Below are 22,813 nucleotides of genomic sequence, written 5' to 3' on the forward strand. Positions count from 1 at the left end.
GACTTTGATGCGAATTAGGTGAATTAGAATTTGATGCGCATTTGATGCGCATAATTTTTACAACGTCAAAGTTAATCTTGACAAAGTCAATATTTCCCTATATATACAACAAGGAGCACTGACGATGATTCATTCGGAATCGAAATATAGCCTTATTTGCAGCATGAATTCGAAAAATAAGTTTATTTTGAATTTTAATAAACTAAACGTTCACCAAAAAACTTTAGTGAGAAAAATCGAAAAAACGAACTACAAACATATTAACGCCAAACATTCGGTAGAATTTATAGAATATTGTGAAAATTATGGTCTATTACCAATATATATATATATCCACACACACACACACACATACACACACAGAGTATTGTATGAATTCTATTACTGGTGTTAAAATATGGTCTCCTTTCAATATGTATATATATATATATATATATATATATATGTATATATATATATATATATATATATATACATATATATATATATATGAATTATATATACACACACAAACACATATATATTTATGTGTTTGTGTAAAACTGGCCAAGAATAGAGAAAAACGGAAAAGACAGTAATCATGTGACAAGGCAAACCATAGGCTTCAGTCAACAGACCCTGGAACGAAAACTGGACGGCTCGCCTCTAAAGTTGAGTAACTATAAACGTAGATGATAATGATGATGACAACGATGATCCTCCATCATTATCATCATCGTTACAAGGGTTGGTCCTATCGCATAACACACATTTAATCATCTTTTCCATTCTTTTCTATTCTGGGCCAGTGCCCTCATTTCCTTTAACAACACTTCTTTCCAGGTGTGCTTGAGTCAGCCACTTTTCCTTAAAACGCCAGTTATAATAGTTATACATTTCTTCATCCAGTCATTTTAATTTCTCTTCCCTTGGCTGAACCATCTCATTCTAATACCTTAAATTACATCTGAAAACTCATTTATCCCTAAATCTTTTTTTATTACCTCATTACTCAAACCATTCCTCAAGGATACTCCTATTTCTGCATTTCTGTTCTCTCAAGCCCTCTTAAGTTTTCAGCCGCCATACTCAAGTTTCCCACCCATACAACAGGAAACTTCTTACACATGCTTTATATACCTAACTGTTCAGGCCCAATGAACTAGGAACACAGCACTGAAGTTATTTTTCTGAATTTTTCCATCCTACCTTTATTAGTTGTAGAAAAATTTCAGTTATCTTTTTCGATTAAAAAAATTTTTTTTGTTTCTTCTGTTGACGAAAAAGCTTACTCATGAAAAGTGATATTAAAAAAAAAAATAACCGTAATCGTTTTCTTCACATTCATTCTGGCTATCATCTCTAAAATCTGGCTCGTAATCATAGTCGTCATCTTCATCGCCAATAAATTTTTGTTTTCCAAATGAGATAGTTTTAGCTATGAAGACAAAAAATACTGGTAAATGTATCAATAACTTTCAAATTTTAATAAACAAATAAATAAACAAATGAATCAATGAACTTAAAATTATTGAGAGATGAAAATTATTTGCTTGACCAAACAATGCTAAATTTATTTACCCAACATTGATTAAATTAAAAATATCTTGAGTGAACGTGAACTTAAAAGATATATAACCCTTGTCTTCCAGAATCCAGAAACGAAATAAAGTTTAATGGCTGTAAAGAAGGCTTAAAAACATATAATGGTAAATGTTTAGATGCAGCAGAGGTCGGGTTAGAGACAGTACTGATTCTGCTGTTTTGAAGAAACGTTAGTAATAATGATGGACCAGAGAGATGGAGAAAATATAAATTAAAAAATTATCTTGTCATTTTGAAAGGTAAAAACTTAGTACATTAGAATTTAAAAGGTCGGAAGTTTTTGTTGATAACCTGACAAAACTATATGGACTCAAATTCACATATAAAGAGTTACTATGGTTACATAGTAAGCTCAGTCGGTAGAAGTGTAACGTGTAAGTGCTATTACGCGATGGCATGGTTCGGATACTGTCTGTCCAAAACTCAAAAGGTACGCGTATGATACAATGTTTATGTGAATCGTGTGGTGTGACGTGGATAGTGTACAGTCTTTGTGGCACAAAAATTTAATTACAAATATGGAGTAACATATAAGCAGTTTTGCGTTACCTTGCGTTTAAAAAATAAAAAAAACTAAAAAATAGAATTAGAAAAAAAACAATTATTATTAATATTAGAATTAGATGGTTTAGATGGATGGAAAAAAAGAACTGTGTAACGGTTGAACTGTAGTCATTCGGTACGTTAACTAGACTAAGTTATTGATAGTTTAATAAATACTACATATACCCATTAAAAGGCGGATATTTTTGTGAAATTGGTCGTCTGGCTATATCATTAAATCAAAAGGCTAGTCAATAATAGTTTTGTGTAATATATATATATTGCAATATATATATATATATATATATATATATATATATATATATATATATATATATATATATATATCAATCAATCAATCTTCGTTTTGCGTCCAGAGACCCGGTTTCCCGAGGTAGGACGTTGTTTTTTTTGCCAAATTAAACGATCAGTTGTATCCATTTCATTTAAATTTAGAGCTTTCATGTCTTGCTTGATTGTTTGCGACCAGGACTTCTTTGGACGGCCTTTGGGACGTGTGCCAGGTACTTCAACATCTGCAAGAGAAGTTATGACACCGTTTCCACTTCGTTTGACATGACCAAACCACCGCAGACGGTGTTGCCGGCATTCGTCCTTTATATCATCTAAACCAGCACGACGAAGGATTTCGGTAGATTTGATGTGGTCCTTCAGACTAATTCGTTGCATCCATCGGAGCCTTTTCAAGTCGGTTCGTTGAAGTTGTTGTTCCAGTTTGGTTGTCATTGGTTATGTTTCTGCACCATATAACAACACCGGACGTATCACAAATTTATAAAGTCTTGATCGTAGTTGTAGTGGGATGTCACGTCGCATCAATATAGAGGCAAGGAGATGCCATTTATTCCAGGCTGCACGTATGCGTGCTCGAACGGCTGCTTCAGCTGTTCCAGTACAATTCAGAACATCTTCTAAATATTAAAACGATGTGACTTTCTCTACCTTAATGGCTTCAAAAACATTGCTATTTCCAATTTTTTGTTGTGGATTGATGCAAGCAGGACAAACAAAATTGGACACTTTAGATAAAGTACCAATTATTTTTGAAAACGTTTTTGACACCACTGGTTACACTGCTGACATTTGATTTAATTGTTACCTTTACAAACTGAACTGGGCCTATCATCCAGTAGCTACAGATTGGATGGGTTCAGTAGTGTTTATTGCTTTGGTTTTGCTGATGTTGACTTTGAATCCATGATCGGCGAGTCTGTCCTGTTCATTTCCTTTGCTTATAAAGTCTTTTAATAATATTCTTCTGGTCGGTAATGCTGTTTCAATTCTTTGCTGCTTGTTGACTTGCAGTTTTCTTAGATCAATGAAGATCGCTTCAGCAATTCTTAGATGGCTGTGGTTCTAATATATATAAATATAACTGCAACATACTGTGACCATGAATTATTTCTTGTGATTATATCTGAGCATTTGGAATCAATGCACAGCCTGAATATAACTCTCTAACTGTAACATACTGTGACCATAAATTATTCCTCGTGATTATATTTGAGCATTTGGAATCAATGCACAACCGGAAAGATGTGGATGGCTTGAGATTCATCAACATCACGCAGTGACCAATAAGAAATAATGAAGTGATGACGTGAAGATACATATATTGGAAAGCAAGAACGATACGAGGTCAATTTATATACGTAGTTTAAAAATATAAATATCTCGGGGAGGTTTTTTGGTAAAATTTGTAGCTTAGCCGGTTTAAATAATCTGGAAAAAGCCATATTAAATAATCGATAAAACTCGGCTAATATTGATTTTGGAATATATTGTTTCATATATCGGGACTCATGCGCTACAGACTAGATGAAATCTTTGAAGTTGCAAAAAAGTTGGAAAGATATAATTAATCATCAAAGTGTGCAAACATGCCACTACAACAAGCCGAAAATAACACTCGAGCCAGTCTTGAATTTGAGTTGAGCTAACAAATGTTAATAACGATACTGATCAGAAGAATAATTCTGGTAATTACTATGATAACAAATAAAAAAAGATATTTGAACAAACTCGATATGCTGAAATCTTTTGTTTCCGATGTTGGGTGACTGCATTTTGGGCAAGGTATTGCTTGGCATTTTACATATTTGATTCCTTTTCTTTTTACATGATCATCACAAAAACATATCTGTACAAAAATATTCATTTAAAATTACTATCGAATCGGCAAAATAATAAAAACTGTGATTGAGGAAAATTAAACAAAACCAGGAAATAATAACTCATGAACAGATACATACATATATAATACATCAGATAATCATGAACATCCACGTTTTCGTTTCTAAGCGTTTTGAGCGTATCAATGAGACAAAACGAGTGCGTTTGCGAAAATAATGTTTGTACCGCTTTGCCATCAAGTGAGACTATTATTAACTTTGATGTAAAAAAAGCTTGAAAAAGTTAAAACAAATTTAATGATACTAAAACGTGCTTTTTCCACATAAAATTATGCATGAAAAAACGGGACAAGTTTCCGGTAAGTTTTAGATGCTTATAAAAATGTGTAAAAATCAGTGAAAATGTGAACCGGTTAAAACTTTTCTGTAATCCTACAGAATACAAAGAAATACATGTGCATATATGTAAAAGCATCAAGACCCAAAATCCTCAATAAAAAAATATTATTAAACCATGTGTAAGATGACGTTGTGAAATGTAAATCATACGGTAGTGAAAAACTAACCTTGCATTTCAAACAAGAAAATTGTCCTAACTTATTACATGACATACCTGTTTGTATTAATTAAACATTAATATATAAGAGCGATATTGCTGTTATTATGACTATCGTCATATTTATTTTTTTTTTGTATTATGTTCCAGATATCAAAAAACATTATACATTTATAGGATTCAAAAATATATTACATTTATAGGATTCAGAGTCAAGCTTTTGACAGTTGGCCTGATGCTCAAATTGATCATCTTCGCACAAAAAATCATTACAGAAGCAACATTTGAAAACTCGTCCACCTGATAAACAGAAATTTTTAAAAGCGAATAAATAAATAAATAGATAAATTATATTTTTTTTTGTTTATTACCTACAAATAATTATTATGGCATACTAAACTTATTTTCAACAACAACGACTTCAGAGCATGCGACTAATTCAAAAGTTAACGGAAACACCCATACTGTTATGTGCAGGGTACATCACTATTTGTTATATTTATTTTTGGGCGATAATTAATGTACAATGTGACTTTTACTGTGACATGCTTTTTAGTTCGTTCAATTCGTTTGGTTGTAGAACGTTATATTTATTTTACGTAATAAATTAGTATACGTACATTACGCTTATTGTTTTCTATTTAGTTTGTGTTTCAACTCTTCAAAACAACGAAACACAACAGTGGCGCAGTCGACAGATATTCCCTGATTTACGGTGAATACTAATTAGCAGAATGGCGGAAATGAAGGAGATGATGAAGATGTTTGCTGAAATGATGTCGTAGCAACAGTTAGAAATGGCGAAGATATTGCAATCTTTTCAAGCCACGCCAGTACCGATATTCGAATCATTCCAGCCCGAAAAGGAGTTGTTCAAAGACTACATCAAAAGGTTTGAGACTTTCTTACTGGCCAATTCAGTCTCGAAGCAAAAGGCAGCTCAGGTATTTCTTACAAATCAGAGTTCGGACATATATAAAACCCTGGAGACGGTTTCAAAACAAATGTCTCCACCTCGTGATGTAAACTCATTGGATTTCAAGGAGACGGTCAAATATATGAATTCAGCTTTCAACCCTACAACTTTTCTGATTAGGGAACGCTACAAATTTTGGACAAACTGCAAAAAAAACCGGGCGAATCAGTTTAAGAATTAGCAAACCGAATTCTACAGTCTGCAGCTACATGTGATTTTCTTAATATTGGAAACCCATTAGATGAAGCGTTGAGGACAAATTTCATTTGCAACATTCAAAATGAAGCAATTTTGAAAGCTCTTTTCAAGATTCCAGAAGCTCAGCTTTCTTTTTCCAAAGCTATCGAAATTGCGGAAATTGAAAGTGCAGCAACAGTAGCTAAAGACACGGTCTATGGGGGGGTACATCTCACAGTGATCCGGTTCTGCTGGTACATTCCAGAGGTAACACGGGGGTTCATGCAAAAGGGATGATGAAAGATCCAAAAGGGACTTTCAAACCAGGTAGAAATTTTGGAAAGTTCCATCCAAATTCCAATTCGTCATGCCACAGATGTGGAAAACATGGCCACTAGGCCTCAGCCTTTAAATGGATGAAATGCTCATACTGCAATAAAATGGGTCACCTAAAGCCAATGTGTTTCGCTGCAAAATTCAAAAGAAACGTCTTAACCATAAAAACTATTAAAGATGATGATCAACTGCAGCTAGAGCTACATTTTAAGAACTTCAACAAAACTTTTGAAGTGGACAGTGGTGCCAGAGAAAATTTTTGCGATGTCAGCGTCTGGGAAGATTTAGGTTCACCTTCTTTGGTTCCGGTGAGTTCTCAGTATCGTTCAGCAACTGACAATAAAATCCCAGTCAGAGGTGCTTGCTCAGTAGTTGCCACGATTACAAATAGTTTAGACTGGAAACCTATAAAATTAACGTAACAGACATTCAGGGTTTAAATTTAATCGGTCGAAAATCAATTAAAGATTTCGAAATAGATATCAACAAGATGTTGAGAGACCAGATAAATACAATTTCATGCCCAAACTTTTCAAAGTTGACAAACGATTGTGAAAAGCTATGTCTGGAATTCAAAGAGATTTTTTATCCTAGTCTCGGTTGTCTAAAGAATGTTGAATTGGACATCAAATAACGAGAAAATACAACACCAGTTTTCGGAAAACCACGAACTGTTCCTTTTGCAATACAAGACAAAGTAGATGAAGCTCTGGAAGATTGTGTGAGACGAAGAATTTGGAGCCCCACTGATTTCAATGACTGAGGAACTCCTGTAGTCCCAATAATTAAGAAAGACACAAACTCCAAAACCAATCTACGAATATGTGGTGATTACTCAGTGACAGTTAATCCTCAATTCGAGTTTCACAGATACCAAATGCCTTTGCCTGAAGACCTCATGAGAAAATTAGCCGAAAGTTTGTATTACTCTAAAATCGATCTGGCCGATGCATACAATCAGATTCATCTTTCAAAAGAAAGCCAGAAACATCTTGCTTTAAGCACACATCGTGGAGTGTTTCTTCAAAAACGTTTACTTTTTGGTATATTATCGGCTCCAGCATATTTCCAGGAAATCATGGATGGACTCACTAATGATCTTCCAAATGTTGTGGTTTACTTGGATGACATTTTGATTGGTGGAAAATCAGCAGATGAACACATCCAAAGTTTGAGAAAACTATTTCAGCGTCTCCAAGAAAAGGGTCTTTATTGCAATCGCCATAAATGTTCATTTGCCAGACAATCTGTTGAGTACTTGGGTCATACTATTTCTCATAAGGGGATAGGCCCAGGTAAAAAAATTGATGCCGTAGTTTCAATGCCCCGACCAGAAAATGTTTCAACATTAAAATCATTTCTTTGATCTGTTCAATTTTACAAAAAGTTCCTTCCAGGTTTGTCTAGCGTTGCGGAACCATTATATCGTCTGACAAGAAAGAATGAATTGTGGAAATGGACATTGGATCAAGAAAATTCATTTCAAGGTTTAAAGAGAATGATACTTTCAAGTGTGATGTTATCGCATTTCGACAAATCATTACCAGTGGGAATAGCATGTGATGCTTCAGAAGTGGGTATTGGTGTCGTTCTATTCCATAGATTCCCAGATAGATCAGAACGTCCTGTTTTCAATGTTTCAAAGACACTTTCAAGTGCTCAGAGAAATTACAGCCAGATTCATAAGGAAGCACGTGCAATTATTTTTGCCGTAAAAAATTCCATTCATACCTGTTTGGAAGAAAGTTCAAAATTGTGACGGATCACAGGCCACTTCTGGCTTTATTCGACCCGACGAAAGCCACTCCTAAATTGGCATTAAACCGACTGACAAGAAGGGCTCTAATTTTACAACAATATGACTACACGATTAAATACAGGAAGACTCCAGAACACAAAAATGGGTGAAGATCCAAAATTTGATGCTGCAGAGGAGCAACTGGATTTTTCAAAGGTGTGTACAATTTGCTCAGTCAGCCAGAAAATGTTGCATTTAGATCCACAGTTGTTTGAGAATGAATCGCAAAAGGATCCGAATATTTTTTGTCAGTAAATTCCTTCAGAAAGGCTGGCCAAGAGAAATTTCAAGCAAGGAAATTCTACATTTTATGAAATTAAAAAATTCCTTGAGTCAGGTAGGAGGCTGTTTACCGATGGGAAACAGAGTGGTAATCCCAGAATCTTTTAAAAAAAGCCCTCAAACTTTTACATCTGGGACACTTTGGCATGCAACGAATGAAGCAACTGGCACGATCAGCGATTTATTGGTCAAACATGGACAGAGGCATCGAAAGATTGTGCAGAGAATGTTCATCATGTCAAGGTCAAGAACATCAGAACAATGCTCATAAAGCGACCAACGAACCTTGGCCTGTTCCGGATAGACCTTGGGGTAGATTACACATTGACCATGCCATAAACTTTATGGGAACCAATTGGCTCGTGATCGTGGATGCTTTTTCTAAATACCCTAGCATCCATCCAGCGAAAAAATTACGGCATCGTCAACTATTGACTTGCTAGAACAGGAGTTTACACATTTCGGATACCCGCTCGCAATAATAACTGATAATGCTGCAACTTTCACTTGTGAAGAATTTCAACTCTATTTAAAAGAGAGGGGGATTCAGCACCTTACAGGCGCCCCATACCACCCGGCGACTTATGGTCAGGCAGAGAGGTTCGTTCAAACTTTCAAAAGGTCTATGGCAAAATCAACATTGCCGACCGAAGCTGCTTTACGAGAGTTCTTCATGCAATACAGAAGAACTCCTTTTTCAACCGGTCTTTCGCCAAGTCAATTACTGCATGGCAGGCAAATACGAACTAAAATTGATATTCTCCGACCAATTTTAAAAGGGAAAAGAGGGAAGAAAACTATAATAAGGTGAAATGTTTGATTTCGATAGGTCAACCGTGTTATGTCAAGTACTATGGCCCAAGAAGAGATCGCCAAGCCAGATGGGTTCCTGCAATAGTTGTTCGATGATTAGGTCGAAGACACATATTGGTAAAATCGATCCCACATGGTCTTCTATGGAAACGACACGTAGAGCAAATCCGTCCTAGATACGGTGCCAACCAAGATGGCGACCCAGGGAAAATCACTGGGACCCAGAACCAATTTGATTCAAGGCATTCAATCGTCAAATTTACCACGCCTGAAAGTAGTCAAGTGCTTTTCGACCCGATATCTCTCCCTAGAAGATCGGAACGTATACGTCATAAGTTTGTCCACAAAATTTAGCTTGTTAGGGAGGTGTTATGTGCAGGGCACATCACTATTTATTCTATTTGTTTTTGGGCGATAATTAATGTACAATGTGACTTTTACTGTGACATGCTTTTTAGTTCGTTCAATTCATTTCAATTCGTTTGGTTATAGAACGTTAAATTTATTTAACGTAATAAATTAGTATACGTACATTACGCTTATTGTTTTCTATTTAGTTTGTGTTTCAACTCTTCAATCAACACAACACATAAAACTTAATTATGTTGTACAATCAATTTTTATCAAGAGCTTTTTATGGATTCATTCTATATATTTAAAAAAAATATTGCAAACCCGTTTATCCTTAGTAAGGACTTAGAAAACATCGAAATTCTCGAGAGTCCGAGTTCAATTTTGTCAGACTCGAGTCTAAATAAATAGTTGTTGTGTTTTGTTCAAAATAATACTTCTACATGCTTTCAAACATTTTACGTTGTTTTTCTAATGCCATAGAATCGGTTTTTAGTGCTTATTTTTTACGTTCAAAGCTGTAATAAAATTAGTTAATAAAATATACAGTTATAACCGCTACAATGGTCAAATTATTTTTTGTCTTCATTATTCGTTATCTTTGCTATAATTGTAATCTTTTGATTGTAAAAATCTACCGTAGAGGCTATATAAGGTCCTGCGGAGTAATATTTCCAGACAGGTTTCAAGCGAGGATTGATGCGAAGTTTTAATTGTGATTTATGTAGTTACTTGGAATAGTTTAGTGTTTATATTGTTACAGAGGTGAGGTCGAGATAAAAACTAATAGTTATTTGGATTAATTTATTGTTTCTATTACTGCTGGTATTAAATAAACGTTCAACTTAGTTTGCGTTTAAAGTGGTTGTGTTCATCTATCGAAAATCTTAAACCTGCGGATAAAAGAATTCTTGACTATTGTTGAAAGCTACAACACGGTGTTAGAGATATAACGAGTATTGAAGCTATAACATCAGTGTTGGTAGTTACGAGGTCGAAAAGGTTACAACACTGGGAACTTCAGGAGATTACACACTGGTGACAGAAGTAAGATTTTCAAACCAACTGCAGTAAAGAACGCCAGGGCTAGAAGAACTCAATATAATTAGTCTGATGAGAGAAGCTTAATTATTGCCGTTATTTACCTGTCGATAAGTTAGTGTGCTGTATTCTAACGATTTTAACGATTGAAAAAACGAGTGATTGATCACAGCAATACAATACACACAAGTGATTGCCAGCACTGTTTTATTTCTGATAAAGTTCATCTGAAATAAGTCATACAATGATCGACTGAAAAAACTCGAGTTGCTCTCTCTTTCCTTCAGACGCGGAAGAGCCCACCTTATCTTAGTATATAGGATAATACACGAGGAGATTTCAGTTGATGTTGGCCTTTATTTATCGCTAATGACGATCGTACAAGAGGGCACAACTTCAAGTTAACTACAACTATTCGTCACAGAAACTGTTATAAATTCTACTTCTCGAACAGAGTAGTGGATGATTGGAAGATGCTGCCATTGGTTGCCATTAATGCAGATTCCCTGACTGCCTTTATATCGGCAATTGATAACTTTTTTGGTGAAAATTGAAAAAATAACAAAAACTACAAACGTATATGGTCAAAAAATATGGAACATACAAGTGTCAAAACAACGGTTACATCACAAAAAGAAAAGAAAACTTAGGATAACATCAAGATAGTTAAAAATTGACAATATGACATCTGATAGTATTTTTTATAAAACTAACCATGATCCCACACAGTTCTATTACACTCAACACATGTCGATTCTTGAAGAGCACACAAACAGGCATGAGTTTGTAAGCATTTTTTACTGTGACATACCCATGCTTCACAGTAATCACATATGGCACCCTGAGTTTTTAATGAGAATTTAATATATTTGAAAAGAAAAACGAGCTGACTTATTAATGCTTTTCATGCGAATTAAAATAAAAACAAATCTTATCAATTAATATGCTACATTTAATGGAAGTTTAACAAAAGCATATATACATGCTCGCAAACAAGGCAGTGAACTCAAAAACACATATTTAAATGATACAAAATAGATTTATCTATTGTGTAATATTAAAGAAAAGCTAAAATAATTTAAATATACCACAAGTCTCAATCCGGTGGCAAACTGACCAGGGTGTTTGACAACGCAATCTCCAACTTTACTCATGCATTTAGTTTTTCCTGAATAAAACAACGTTTTCCAAAAATACGTTATCATACACAATTAATGTTTTATCTTAAACCGAGTATGACAGACAAGACTAATGAGAAAAAGATAACAGCTAAGGCGCATGTAAGCATGGTAATGGTGTTGAGAATATCAACTAAAATATAATTTACGTAAAAAAGTTTGAACCAAGCGCATTTTTTTACAATGCAGCTCTGTCAAACGCAAAGTTGCTTACATGCTATTCTATACATGTAGTTAAACTTGCGTAACAAAAGGCTGTACTGTCCACACCACACGACGCACGTACACTAAGGTGAGTCGAAATATACAAAATATTAAGTTGGAGATCCTGTACATGTCTAAAAAGTTGCTTTTTGATGTACTCGTTTGAAAAAACCTCACTTTTTATTTTACGGACAGTGTCTACAGGTCCCAACTCTGACTGAAAGACTACAAAAATACCCACTGTTAGTGTAATGTATTGCAATGTATTACAAATTAAAAAGAATGTAAACTGTAACGAATCAATGTTAAACAGCAACAATACAAAGTTGTTTAACCTAACTGTTAATAAAATCTTTCTTGCTGTCTATTTTTGGTATCTCTAATCTGGATTTCTTACTCAGTAACACCATGCCATGACGGGACTTTCTCCCATAAACTTTACAGCTGGCAGCGCTAACGTCTTTAATTGTTCTCTCTACTGCCTGTGAATGACATGGAACATCGGGCAGTAGTATTGGATGTGTGTAAGTTGATCATTTGAAAGGTGTGATAGCATCGGAGGAGACGTAACATTACTCTGGTCCCAGTCAATCATGTTAATGAACGATGTCGCAGCCAGATTTAATGTTATATCCTTCTTATCAAAGACGCGAACTGGTATGTTACAATTAGTCTGCTTCTCTCTTGCTCTTATTATTTGTTCTACTGAAAAACGACGAATTTCCATATCACTATCACTAACTGCAGCTAAGAGAATGTTTTCAGCATGCGCAAAGTAGCAGTTATTTTCGAGAACAGGACGAACCACAGCCTGATCTAATGCATCAAGTTCAATTTGCGTTTTTGTCTCTTTTCCAGTGTTGCTGTCGTTTCTTTATCTACTCCACCAATTATCATATTTCTAACAGTTTTCTGATCAACCCAGAAATCTCACTCTATCAATGGAATTTTATTTGGCAATGGGCACGTACATAAGTTCCTATCTCTAATGCCCGAATCAAAGCATTTGCAGGTACAAATGTCAAATAACTGCTTAAAAGAATTCAACTTCTCAGTGAACGTGTCTGATGTTCTTTTTGCATCTGAATATTTTTCAAGTGTATGTACTTTATCCATAAGTCTTCTAATCCTAATGATTGTGCTATTCACTTCTATTGTAGGAATACTTGCTTTTGAATAAACACTTTTCACTCTGTCTGCTAAAATTGAATATCTTTCTTGCAAGCTAATTTCTAATACTGTTTTCTGATTATAATAGAACGCCTTAATAGCGTCTTCATATGATGGGATTTGATTTTCAGGAAGATCAACTAACTGTCCAAACAATGGATGTTTAGTTGCACTTCGTGTACACATACTATCCATATTTAATATAATTTGTCTAAAATAATAAAAAAAACTACAACAAGTTATGTTTACAATAAATAAAAGCTGTTAAAACAATTTTTCATAAGAATTTAGTCAATAAATATTTCAATATTTATACACACTATAATATGTTTTAGCCCTCTCATAAATAGGCCTACATGTTAAATGAAGTGATTTATCTACAGTCTAGACTATAGCCTACTGTAGTATACATCTATATTAGCCTACTTGAATTTTACTATAGATCTATTATTGCAAAGAAGAAAATAAAATTACAAAATAATATATTAGATATTTTGCTTGTTTCTAAAAAAATCCAGCACATGGTTTGTTGCTAATGTTGGTGACGTCACATGTAAATAACGTTATAAAATTTACTCCATTTCTTTTTTAGCACTTGTAGTTAGGTGCTAAGCCATTTGCCAATGCATTTTAGTCAATGATTTATAGTTGGTACATATTTAGATTGTACCAAGGAAATGGTTAAAATACACCAAATAAGGTAAGACTTTAATCAAAAGTTGGGACCCCTAAACGTTTCATAAAAAATCTTTAAATATTATTTTCATACTGTACTGATGCCAAGACAACTTTTTGTTCATGTACAGGAAAGATAAAAAAATTCGACCCACCCTAACGTACACGTACACATTACATACGGACGCGAGCACGCCATTCCATTGCGTAACTGGGCACTCCAACTGACTGATCATCGGTGACTTAATTACGTCTAATTTGAACTCGTTTTGACTGCAACAAGAATCACGCACACACACACACTCACAAATTTTATTATACGCGATGGATAGTTATTTTTTCTCTTAAATTTTCTTTTTTTCTAATTATTTCAACATGTAAGTTTTGACTTGTAGCTTCACATTTGTATAACTATTTTGTTTTCTTCCTTCGCGTGATGGAATTAGGGTAAAGAACATTTTACAGAAACACATTTATTTGACACAATTATTATTTATTAAATTACAAAAAAATCACAATAGCAAAATTGGTCACTATTTACTGTCGTTAATTTTAACAGTTTATTTGTCATCACAAAAAAAAAAAAAATTTCCTATTCCCTGGAAGACCTTAAATGGTCAAGGGGTGACAATATCCAGGAAGTACGCAACAGTGGAGGGATGTTGCGAAAAATCGGGTGTCCCCTCTTGGAATATCAGACTTGGCACTTTAAATACTGGATCGCTTACTGGACGCTCCATGGAGATCATCGACATGCTGGAAAAGCGAAAGGTTGACATCTGTTCTCTGCAGGAAACAAGATGGACATCAAATGGTGTCTCTCTCATTGGGAGTTACAAGTTGTTCTGGAATGGGCAAAAGACAGATCAAAATAGAATTGGAATCATCATACGGGAATCACTGGCAAAAATGTACTGGAGGTAGTTCGAATCAGTTCACGTCTAATGCTGATTAAACTCAGAATGGGAAAACAGGTTCTGACTGTTTTCTCTGCATATGCACCACAGACCGGTGAATCTGAAGTCGCCAAAAATGACTTCTGGAACACACTCTCAGATGCCGTCAGGAAAACACCATCATCAGAGATACCATTGATATGTGGTGACTCAACGGCCATGTTGGAGATAAAGCAAATGGGTAGAACATTTGATCACATATAAAAGCGGGATGTCATGCCCACAAATTAACTTTATTTTCGTTAGACAACAACACACACGACTATTCAGGAATACAAAAGTCATTCTAGGCGAAGCATGCACCCCTAAACATCGATTGCTGATGGCCGATATGATCATGGAACGATCACGCCCTATGATTAATCGAATGCCTACTAGAATAAAGACATGGAAACTGAAGAAACCCATGTTTAGAGAGAAATTCGAAGAGTTGGTATCGGCAGAGCTGGATCGTCTGGAGAAGGTAGACATAACCTGAAAATATTTTTAGGACACCCTAGTGAACGCTGCAACAGCTGTATGTGGAAAATCTGGACCAAAACGCCAGCACAACCGCGAAACTTCGTGGTGGAACAAGACGGTGCAAAATGCTATTGCCAGTAAGAAAGCAGCTTTCAAACAATGGCAGAAGACGAAGACTGATGAAGATCGAAAGACATATCGATCAAAGAACACAAAAATGTTAGGTTCAATAGTTCGTGCAAATCAATGCAAGGTATGGCTGTCTGGAAGTAAAGGCGGACAAATTCGGTCATTCTACCGAATAGCAAATCAGGCCAAAAGACTGAAAAAGGATATAGTTGGTGCCACATGTATAAAGAATAATAAAGGCACCATAATAACCTTGCAGAATGAAGTGAAGAATCACTAGAAAGATTACATCGATCAGTTATTGAATGCAACAATCTCTATTGGAGTGGACTTTGATGCACTTCCGGTGGGAGGACCGATTCAGGGCATACCAGCTGAGGAGCTTACGGATGCAATCAATCAATCAATTTTCGTTTACAGTCCAGAGACCCAGTTTCCCGAAGTAGGACGTTGTTTTTTTTGCCATCAACTTTTTACGCCAAATTAGACGGTCAGTTGTATCCATTTCATTTAAATTTAGAGCTTTCATGTCTTGCTTAATTGTTTGCGACCAGGACTTCTTTGGACGGCCTTTAGGACGTGTGCCAGGTACTTCAACATCTGCAAGAGAAATTATGGCACTGTTTCCACTTTGTTTGACATGACCAAACCAACGCAGACAGTGTTGCTGGCATTCGTCCTTATATCATCTAAACCAGCACGATGCAAGATTTCGGTAAATATGATGTGGTCCTTCAGACTAATTCGTTGCATCCATCGAAGCATTTTCGTGTCGGTTCGTTGAAGTTGTTGTTCAATTGAGGTTGCCATGTTTCTGCACCATATAACAACACCGGACGTATCACAAATTTATAAAGTCTTGATCGTAGTGGTAGTGGGATGTCATGCCGCATCAATATAGAGTCAAGGAGATGCCATTTTTTCCAGGCTGCACGTATGCGTGCTCGAACGGCAGCTTCAATTCTTCCAGTACAATCTAGAACATCCCCTAGATATTGAAACGATGTGACTTTCTTTACCTTAATGGCTTCAAAAACATTGCTATTTCGAATTTGTTGTTGTGGATTGATGCAAGCAGGACAAACAAAATTGGACACTTTAGATAAAGTACCAATTATTTTTGAACAACGTTTTTTGATACCACTGGTTACACTGCTAACACTTGATTGAATTGTTACCTACACCAGCTTTACAAACTGAACAGGGCCATCGTCCAGTAGCTGTGGATTGGATGGGTTCACCAGTGATCATTGCTTTGGTTTTGCCGATGAAGTTGAAGCCACCTCGACTGAGTTTTTAGAATGAAGTGATTTGACAGGCAATAATGTTTTGAAGTTGGCTAATTCGACAGGATGTAGGCCGAGGAGTAAAGTAGTAGGTTTTACTATACGATACGGACGAGAGGGAAATCACCATGGACAGGTCAATTATCAGGATTTGTAAAAAACATCTTCTGATGTTTGTTGAACTTTGTTGACGGGTCACTGATTGATGTTTGATGACGGCATAGAGAAGATTTGAAAACTATTATGCATTCTGTGGCAGTTAGCCCAATCAATAGCTTGCGGATGCTCGATAATCTCCTCTTTGACCTATCCCATCCCAATTTGCCTATCCCAAAGTCTATATTTTTGGGAGGTAAAAAAGCAGCAGATAGTTTAAAAGATCCCGGTGTCTAGATCACACCGTAATTTGTAAGTATTCTTTTCCATGTTAATAAAATAGTGCTCCAAAATTTTCTTTGTTAATAGGCTTGTAATTAAAGTCAGTATTTGTATAATAGCAAGATCACATTTATTGAGATTGGATAATTGATAAACCTGCGTTGATGATTGATGCATTCAGATAACCGACCTTTGGGGGTGATGCATCCGAGATGTTTTAGTCGGGTCATATCTGAGTAGTTTTTAAAATCATTGTTGTTGGCGTTTGTGACGGTAGTAAGTTCACTTTTACTTACTTGATTGTACGTTGCGTTCAACATACTGCATAAAAAATTCAAATCCTCATCCCTTGTTAAAAATAATTGCAATACTAAACCAGATTCGATAATGAAGAGCAGTCATCTAGTATATTCTTTTGATTGTAAAATCGGTGATTGTAGGCACCGAAACACATAATATATCGGATTTACTACGACTTTATCAAGAAGGTTAACAATGCATACAGTGCACAAAATGGTGCAATAAAAAATCATCAAATGGATTCACACCAAATAAAAATAACAAGGGAAATATTAAACTCAAATACCAAAGTGATATATTACAACCATAAGTAATTTGAGAATGGCAGAGGCTTTATTAATAGAAACTCTGTAATAAACATCCAACAACAGACTGTAACGAAAAAAATCCAGCAGTGATGCAAGTAATGCTACAATGTTGGTTTGATGCCGGTGTGACAAGTACGGTGTTTGTCTGTTAGCGTTTTGACAGTTGTTGGTAAGTAATCGTATCTCTGTTCATTTTTGGTAGTTAGTCTTATTAAAGGACTTTAAGTGGTGGAGAGATGAAACATAATAAATTGTGTATAAAGTTGAGGGCCATAGTCAAACCTATTATATATTGTTGTAATCCATGACCTCGTAACTACCAACACCGCTTGTTTAACTTCACTAATCTCTATATTTCCAACACCAATGTTGTAGCTTCCAACGATCGTCAAGAGTTCATTTTTCCGTAGGTTCAAGATTTCAGCTAGATAAACAAAACTGCTTTAAACGCAAACTTTGTTGAACGTTTATCTGAATACCAACAGTAATAGAAACAATAAACCAAAAAAAATAACTCCATAAATCACATTTACGACTTCGCTTTCTCTTCGCTTGTAACCTCTCTGACTAAGTCTCGCTAGTAAGTCATATTTATAACCAACTTTACAATCATAGATACGCTATTTTTTTTACACTCTATGGTTTACAACCCAAAGATTACAAAGATAACAATAATTGAATAATAAATAATATAGCGCAATCCGATCATTCCCGCGGTTATAACAATATATAAGATAGAAATAAATACATTAAAAAAAAGGTTTATTATAATACATATTATAATTGAAATTTAATGTTCAGTCTGAAAAGTTAAAGAGAAGTATAGTTTGATCATTCCTCAACGATGCCCCCTCTAGAGAACTTCCACTGTGGCAACATTTATAAAAATTTGAATACAGAAAATATTACAAACCACAATGAGCACACATTGGCAATCGCTGAATAAAATAACAAAAGTAGCAAAAAGCTCTATTTTTCTGTAATCTGGAATGAATACAAAAAATTAATTTTTGTTAAAAAAATATAAAATGTTATAAATTTCTGAAAACCATCAAACGCGAAATTATTTTCAAGATATTATTACCAAAAAAACGTTTTATGAATCATATAAAGTATGAGATCAAGCTACAGTGGAAAGAATATTTCAACAGTCTGTTAAATGAAACAAATCACATCAATGTCAACTTTGACGATCCACCCATCGAAGATCCGATTCCAGACACCACTGTAGAGGAGCTTACAGAAGTTCTGAATGCTATGAAGGATGGTAAGGCAACTGGGCCCTCTGGACTCACAAATGACATTATCAAAGCATCTGGTACTGCAGGTATCCAAACGTTACTACAACTTTGCCGTGATGTGTGGAGAAATTGCTCAATGCCGATTGAATGGAACTAAAGCATGACAGCCCCGCTAAACAAAGACAAAGGTGATCCATTGAACATTCCCTAAAAATTGTCGAAAAAATCATTGAGAGAAGATTAACGCCGTGCATCACAAACGGAAATTATCAATTTGGTTGCATAGAGGGGAAATCAACAATTGATGCAATTCACATCCTTCGGCAACTGAAAGAGAAGTACCTCGCAAAGCATCAACAACTATCACACATTTTTGTAGACCTTGAAAAAGCATTTGACCGTGTTCCCCGTGAAGCAATCAGGTGGAGTCTATGTCGACAACTCATTAGAATATCTTGTTCGACTTGTGATGGAAATGTATACGAATACTAAGACTAATACTAAGACTCCCGTCAGCACAACGGTTGGAAACACAGATGCATTTGACATAGGCGTTAGAGTTCACCAAGGCTCGATTCTCAGTCCACTGTTATTTATAATTGTGATGGAAAAAATCACAAAACCAAAACGCACTGGTGACATTTGGAATCTAGTATATGCTGATAATATTGTTTTAACAGCCACGTCTGAATAGAATGCAGCACAGATGTTTGAAGATTTGAACAGCAGACTCGCCGATCATGGATTCAAAGTCAACATCAGCAAAACCAAAGCAATGAACACTGGTGAACCCATCCAATCCACAGCTACTGGACGATGGCCCCGTTCAGTTTGTAAAGCTGGTGTAGGTAACAATTCAATCAAGTGTCAGCAGTGTAACCAGTGGTGTCACAAAAGTTGTTCAAAAATAATTGGTACTTTATCTAAAGTGTCCAATTTTGTTTGTCCTGCTTGCATCAATCCACAACAACAAATTCGAAATAGCAATGTTTTTGGAAGCAATTAAGAGAAAGAAAGTCACATCGTTTCAATATCTATGGGATGTTCTGGATTGTACTGGAACAGCTGAAGCTGCCGTTTATGCACGCATACGTTCAGCCTGGAATAAATGGCATCTCCTTGCCTCTATATTGATGCGGCGTGACATCCCACTACCACTACGATCAAGACTATAAATCTGTGATGTTATATGGTGCAGAAACATGGCAAATGACATCCAAACAGGAACAACAACTTCTACGAACTGATATGAAAATGTTCCGATGAATGCAACGAATTAGTCTGAAGGACCACATCAAATCAACCGAAATCCTGCGTCGTTCTGGTTTAGATGATATAAAGGACGAATGCCGGCAACACCGTTTGAGGTGGTTTGGTCATGTCAAACAAAGTGGAAACAGTGCCATTACTTCTCTTACAGATGTTGAAGTACCTGGCACACGTCCCAAATGGCCGTTAAAAGAAGTCCTGGTCACAAACAATCGAGCAAGACATGAAAGCTCTAAATTTAAATGAAATGCATACAACTGATCTTCTAATTTTGCGCACAAAATTGATGGCAAAGAAAACAACGTCCTACCTCGGGAGAACTGGGTCTCTGGACGCTAAACGAAGATTGATTGATTGATTGATTGATTGGGGTACAACATCATTGAGACGCGTCTCCTGGGTGGCGGATGAGAAATTTTAGACTGGGATTGCACCAATTTTCGAACGCAGGCGAGTAGGCAGTTGGCAATACTCTGGCTAAGATATGCTTTGGTCAGCTCGATGTACTGAGAATTCTCAGCCAGTGCTCAATGAAAACATGGCTATGGAAGGTCAAAAGAATTTTGAGAGACATATATAAAAAGGATACTAAATATCATACCGGCTCGTACCGCGCTGAGTTTTTGGGCACTTGGGAACTTAGCGATAAATCAGATACTGAGTACCGAGACAGATTAAAACTGAAAGAAATCATTGAAATAGGACACTGGAATGTAAGAACTTTAAATTATACGGGAGGTCTGCATCTTGTAATAAAGGGATTTGAAAGATACACAACAAAAGATAGAGATGGGAAGATAATAACAGAGTGCAAAGAAATTCTGAAAAAATAGAAAAACATTTTAAAAACCTTTTGCAAACTGGAAGTAGAAACTAAAAGTCTGGAAAAAATTCCAAATATGAGAAACAAAATAAGAACAGAAAATTTTCTCGAGGAAGAGTAAAAAAAGCCATAAATGACCTAAAAAAAAATAAGGCGCCTAGGTATAGATGAAACAAGCTCAGAAATGCTTAAAGGGGGAAAGAAAACAATAATTAAAGCACTCCATGAACTAATACAAATAATATTCCACCAAGAGATGATACCTGCAGACTGGGAGAAAAGATAAATTATTCCTATATATAAACAGAAAGGAGACAAAACAGATTGTAAAAACTACTGAGCATACATGGCAAGGTCTACACTAAAATGTTGAGAGAAGACTGCAGAATTACGTTGAAGAAATTATGAGGAAAGAGCAAGCAGGATTTCGTCCAGGCAGAAGCACTGTTGATCAATTATTCGACAAAATTGTGGAAAAGTATATTGATGCAAACAAAACCTGTTTTATCAATTTTATGAATTATAAACAAGCTTTTGATTCAGTATGGCATGAAAGACTTTGGCAGGCAATGCGAAATGCAGGAATAGAAGAGAAACTAATAATACTCATCAAAGCAATATATCAAATTAATTTAATTTAAGTGTTGTGAAAGTAGATAATGCACTTTCAGGCTGGTTTAACATCGAGGTGGAAGTAAGATCTATCCATAACACTATTTATCATCATGCTGGAAAAAGTATTCCAAATCGCTCTGAAAAATGTAGACGTTGGAGTAAAATGTGGAGGCACAAAGCTAAACAATCTAAAATTTGCAGATGATGTTGGATTACCGACTGAAACTGAAAAAAATTTACAAAACCTTATCACAAGAGTAAACAAAGCAAGTAAAAAATTTGGATTAACTATTAACACAGAAAAACAAAGGTGATGGCAGTCAACTATCAAAAAAACAGAAAACCCCAAATTAAACTAAATTCTGATGTACTGGAGGTAGTGGAAAACTTTATCTGGCAAGCACCCAGTTACCAGGAAGACATAAAAAGAAGAATAAGAATAGCTCTACAAAACAACTTGGCGCTTAAAACATATATGGAAAGCAAAAGACATAAGTTTATCAACCAAAAGAAAGATATATGAAATTGTCATTGTTCCACAGATGATCTATGGATCAGAAACGTGGATAATTAAAAAGACATATGAAAACAGACTTTTAGCAGCCGAAATGAATTGTCTGAGACAGATCGAGGGTGTAAGTAGAATCCAAAAAATAAAAAACGACAACATCAGAAAAAAACTTGGTGAAGGGAGCAACATAATAGAAAAAATCGGGAAAAGAAGATTAACTTGGTTTAGACATGTGAACAGGATGAAGTTAGAAAAATTACCATATATGGACTTATTTAACTATGTGGAGGTTAAGAAAACAATAGGTCATTCAAAAAAGACTCGGACTGACAACATCAAAGAAGACTTCAAAATAAAAAACACACATCGCAAAAGCCGGAAAAATGACAAAAGATAGAAGATGGAGGCTGTTTGTGACTAGTTATTGCCGCCCTGGGCTGGCAGACAGCAGATGATATATATATATATATATATATTATACTATTTGTAAAATGTGATAAATGGACGCCCAAACGATGCAGTGGTTTGAAAGGAAGCTCAAAAACAGCAAGGAATTTGTTTGTAAAAGATGTAAGTTGAAATGATAAGCGAAATGATACTGGCACCTAGAAAAATAAGAACAAAAGTGCAAATGTTGAGAGGAAAAATGGGAAAATTGGGAAGTGTTGTCAAAGGATATGAGAGCACAGGGGCTGAAA

At 35.4% G+C, this 22,813-nt stretch overlaps 3 protein-coding genes across 3 annotated transcripts; 2 read left to right on the forward strand and 1 right to left on the reverse strand.

Annotated features, from left to right (window-relative positions):
* Positions 1-4,084: 4,084 nt before the first annotated feature.
* On the reverse strand, positions 4,085-11,815 carry HELRODRAFT_69492 (hypothetical protein; the record flags this gene model as incomplete). Its single annotated transcript, XM_009030587.1, has 5 exons — positions 4,085-4,288; positions 4,847-4,893; positions 5,032-5,136; positions 11,325-11,451; positions 11,699-11,815. 5 exons carry the CDS (start codon positions 11,813-11,815, stop codon positions 4,085-4,087), a joined length of 600 nt encoding a protein of 199 aa, XP_009028835.1.
* Positions 11,816-13,839: 2,024 nt separating this feature from the next.
* HELRODRAFT_165039 (hypothetical protein) lies at positions 13,840-14,997 on the forward strand (the record flags this gene model as incomplete). Its single annotated transcript, XM_009030939.1, has 3 exons — positions 13,840-13,862; positions 14,359-14,748; positions 14,799-14,997. The coding sequence occupies 3 exons, from the start codon at positions 13,840-13,842 to the stop codon at positions 14,995-14,997; spliced, it is 612 nt and encodes a 203-aa protein (XP_009029187.1).
* Positions 14,998-18,573: 3,576 nt separating this feature from the next.
* Positions 18,574-20,999, forward strand: HELRODRAFT_165040 (hypothetical protein; the record flags this gene model as incomplete). The annotated part of the gene is made up of 2 exons (XM_009030940.1): positions 18,574-18,612; positions 20,625-20,999. 2 exons carry the CDS (start codon positions 18,574-18,576, stop codon positions 20,997-20,999), a joined length of 414 nt encoding a protein of 137 aa, XP_009029188.1.
* Between the last annotated feature and the right edge of the window lie 1,814 nt (positions 21,000-22,813).

The sequence above is a fragment of the Helobdella robusta genome, assembly GCF_000326865.2.
Source record: "Helobdella robusta unplaced genomic scaffold HELROscaffold_7, whole genome shotgun sequence".
Taxonomy (NCBI): Eukaryota; Metazoa; Annelida; class Clitellata; order Rhynchobdellida; family Glossiphoniidae; genus Helobdella; species Helobdella robusta.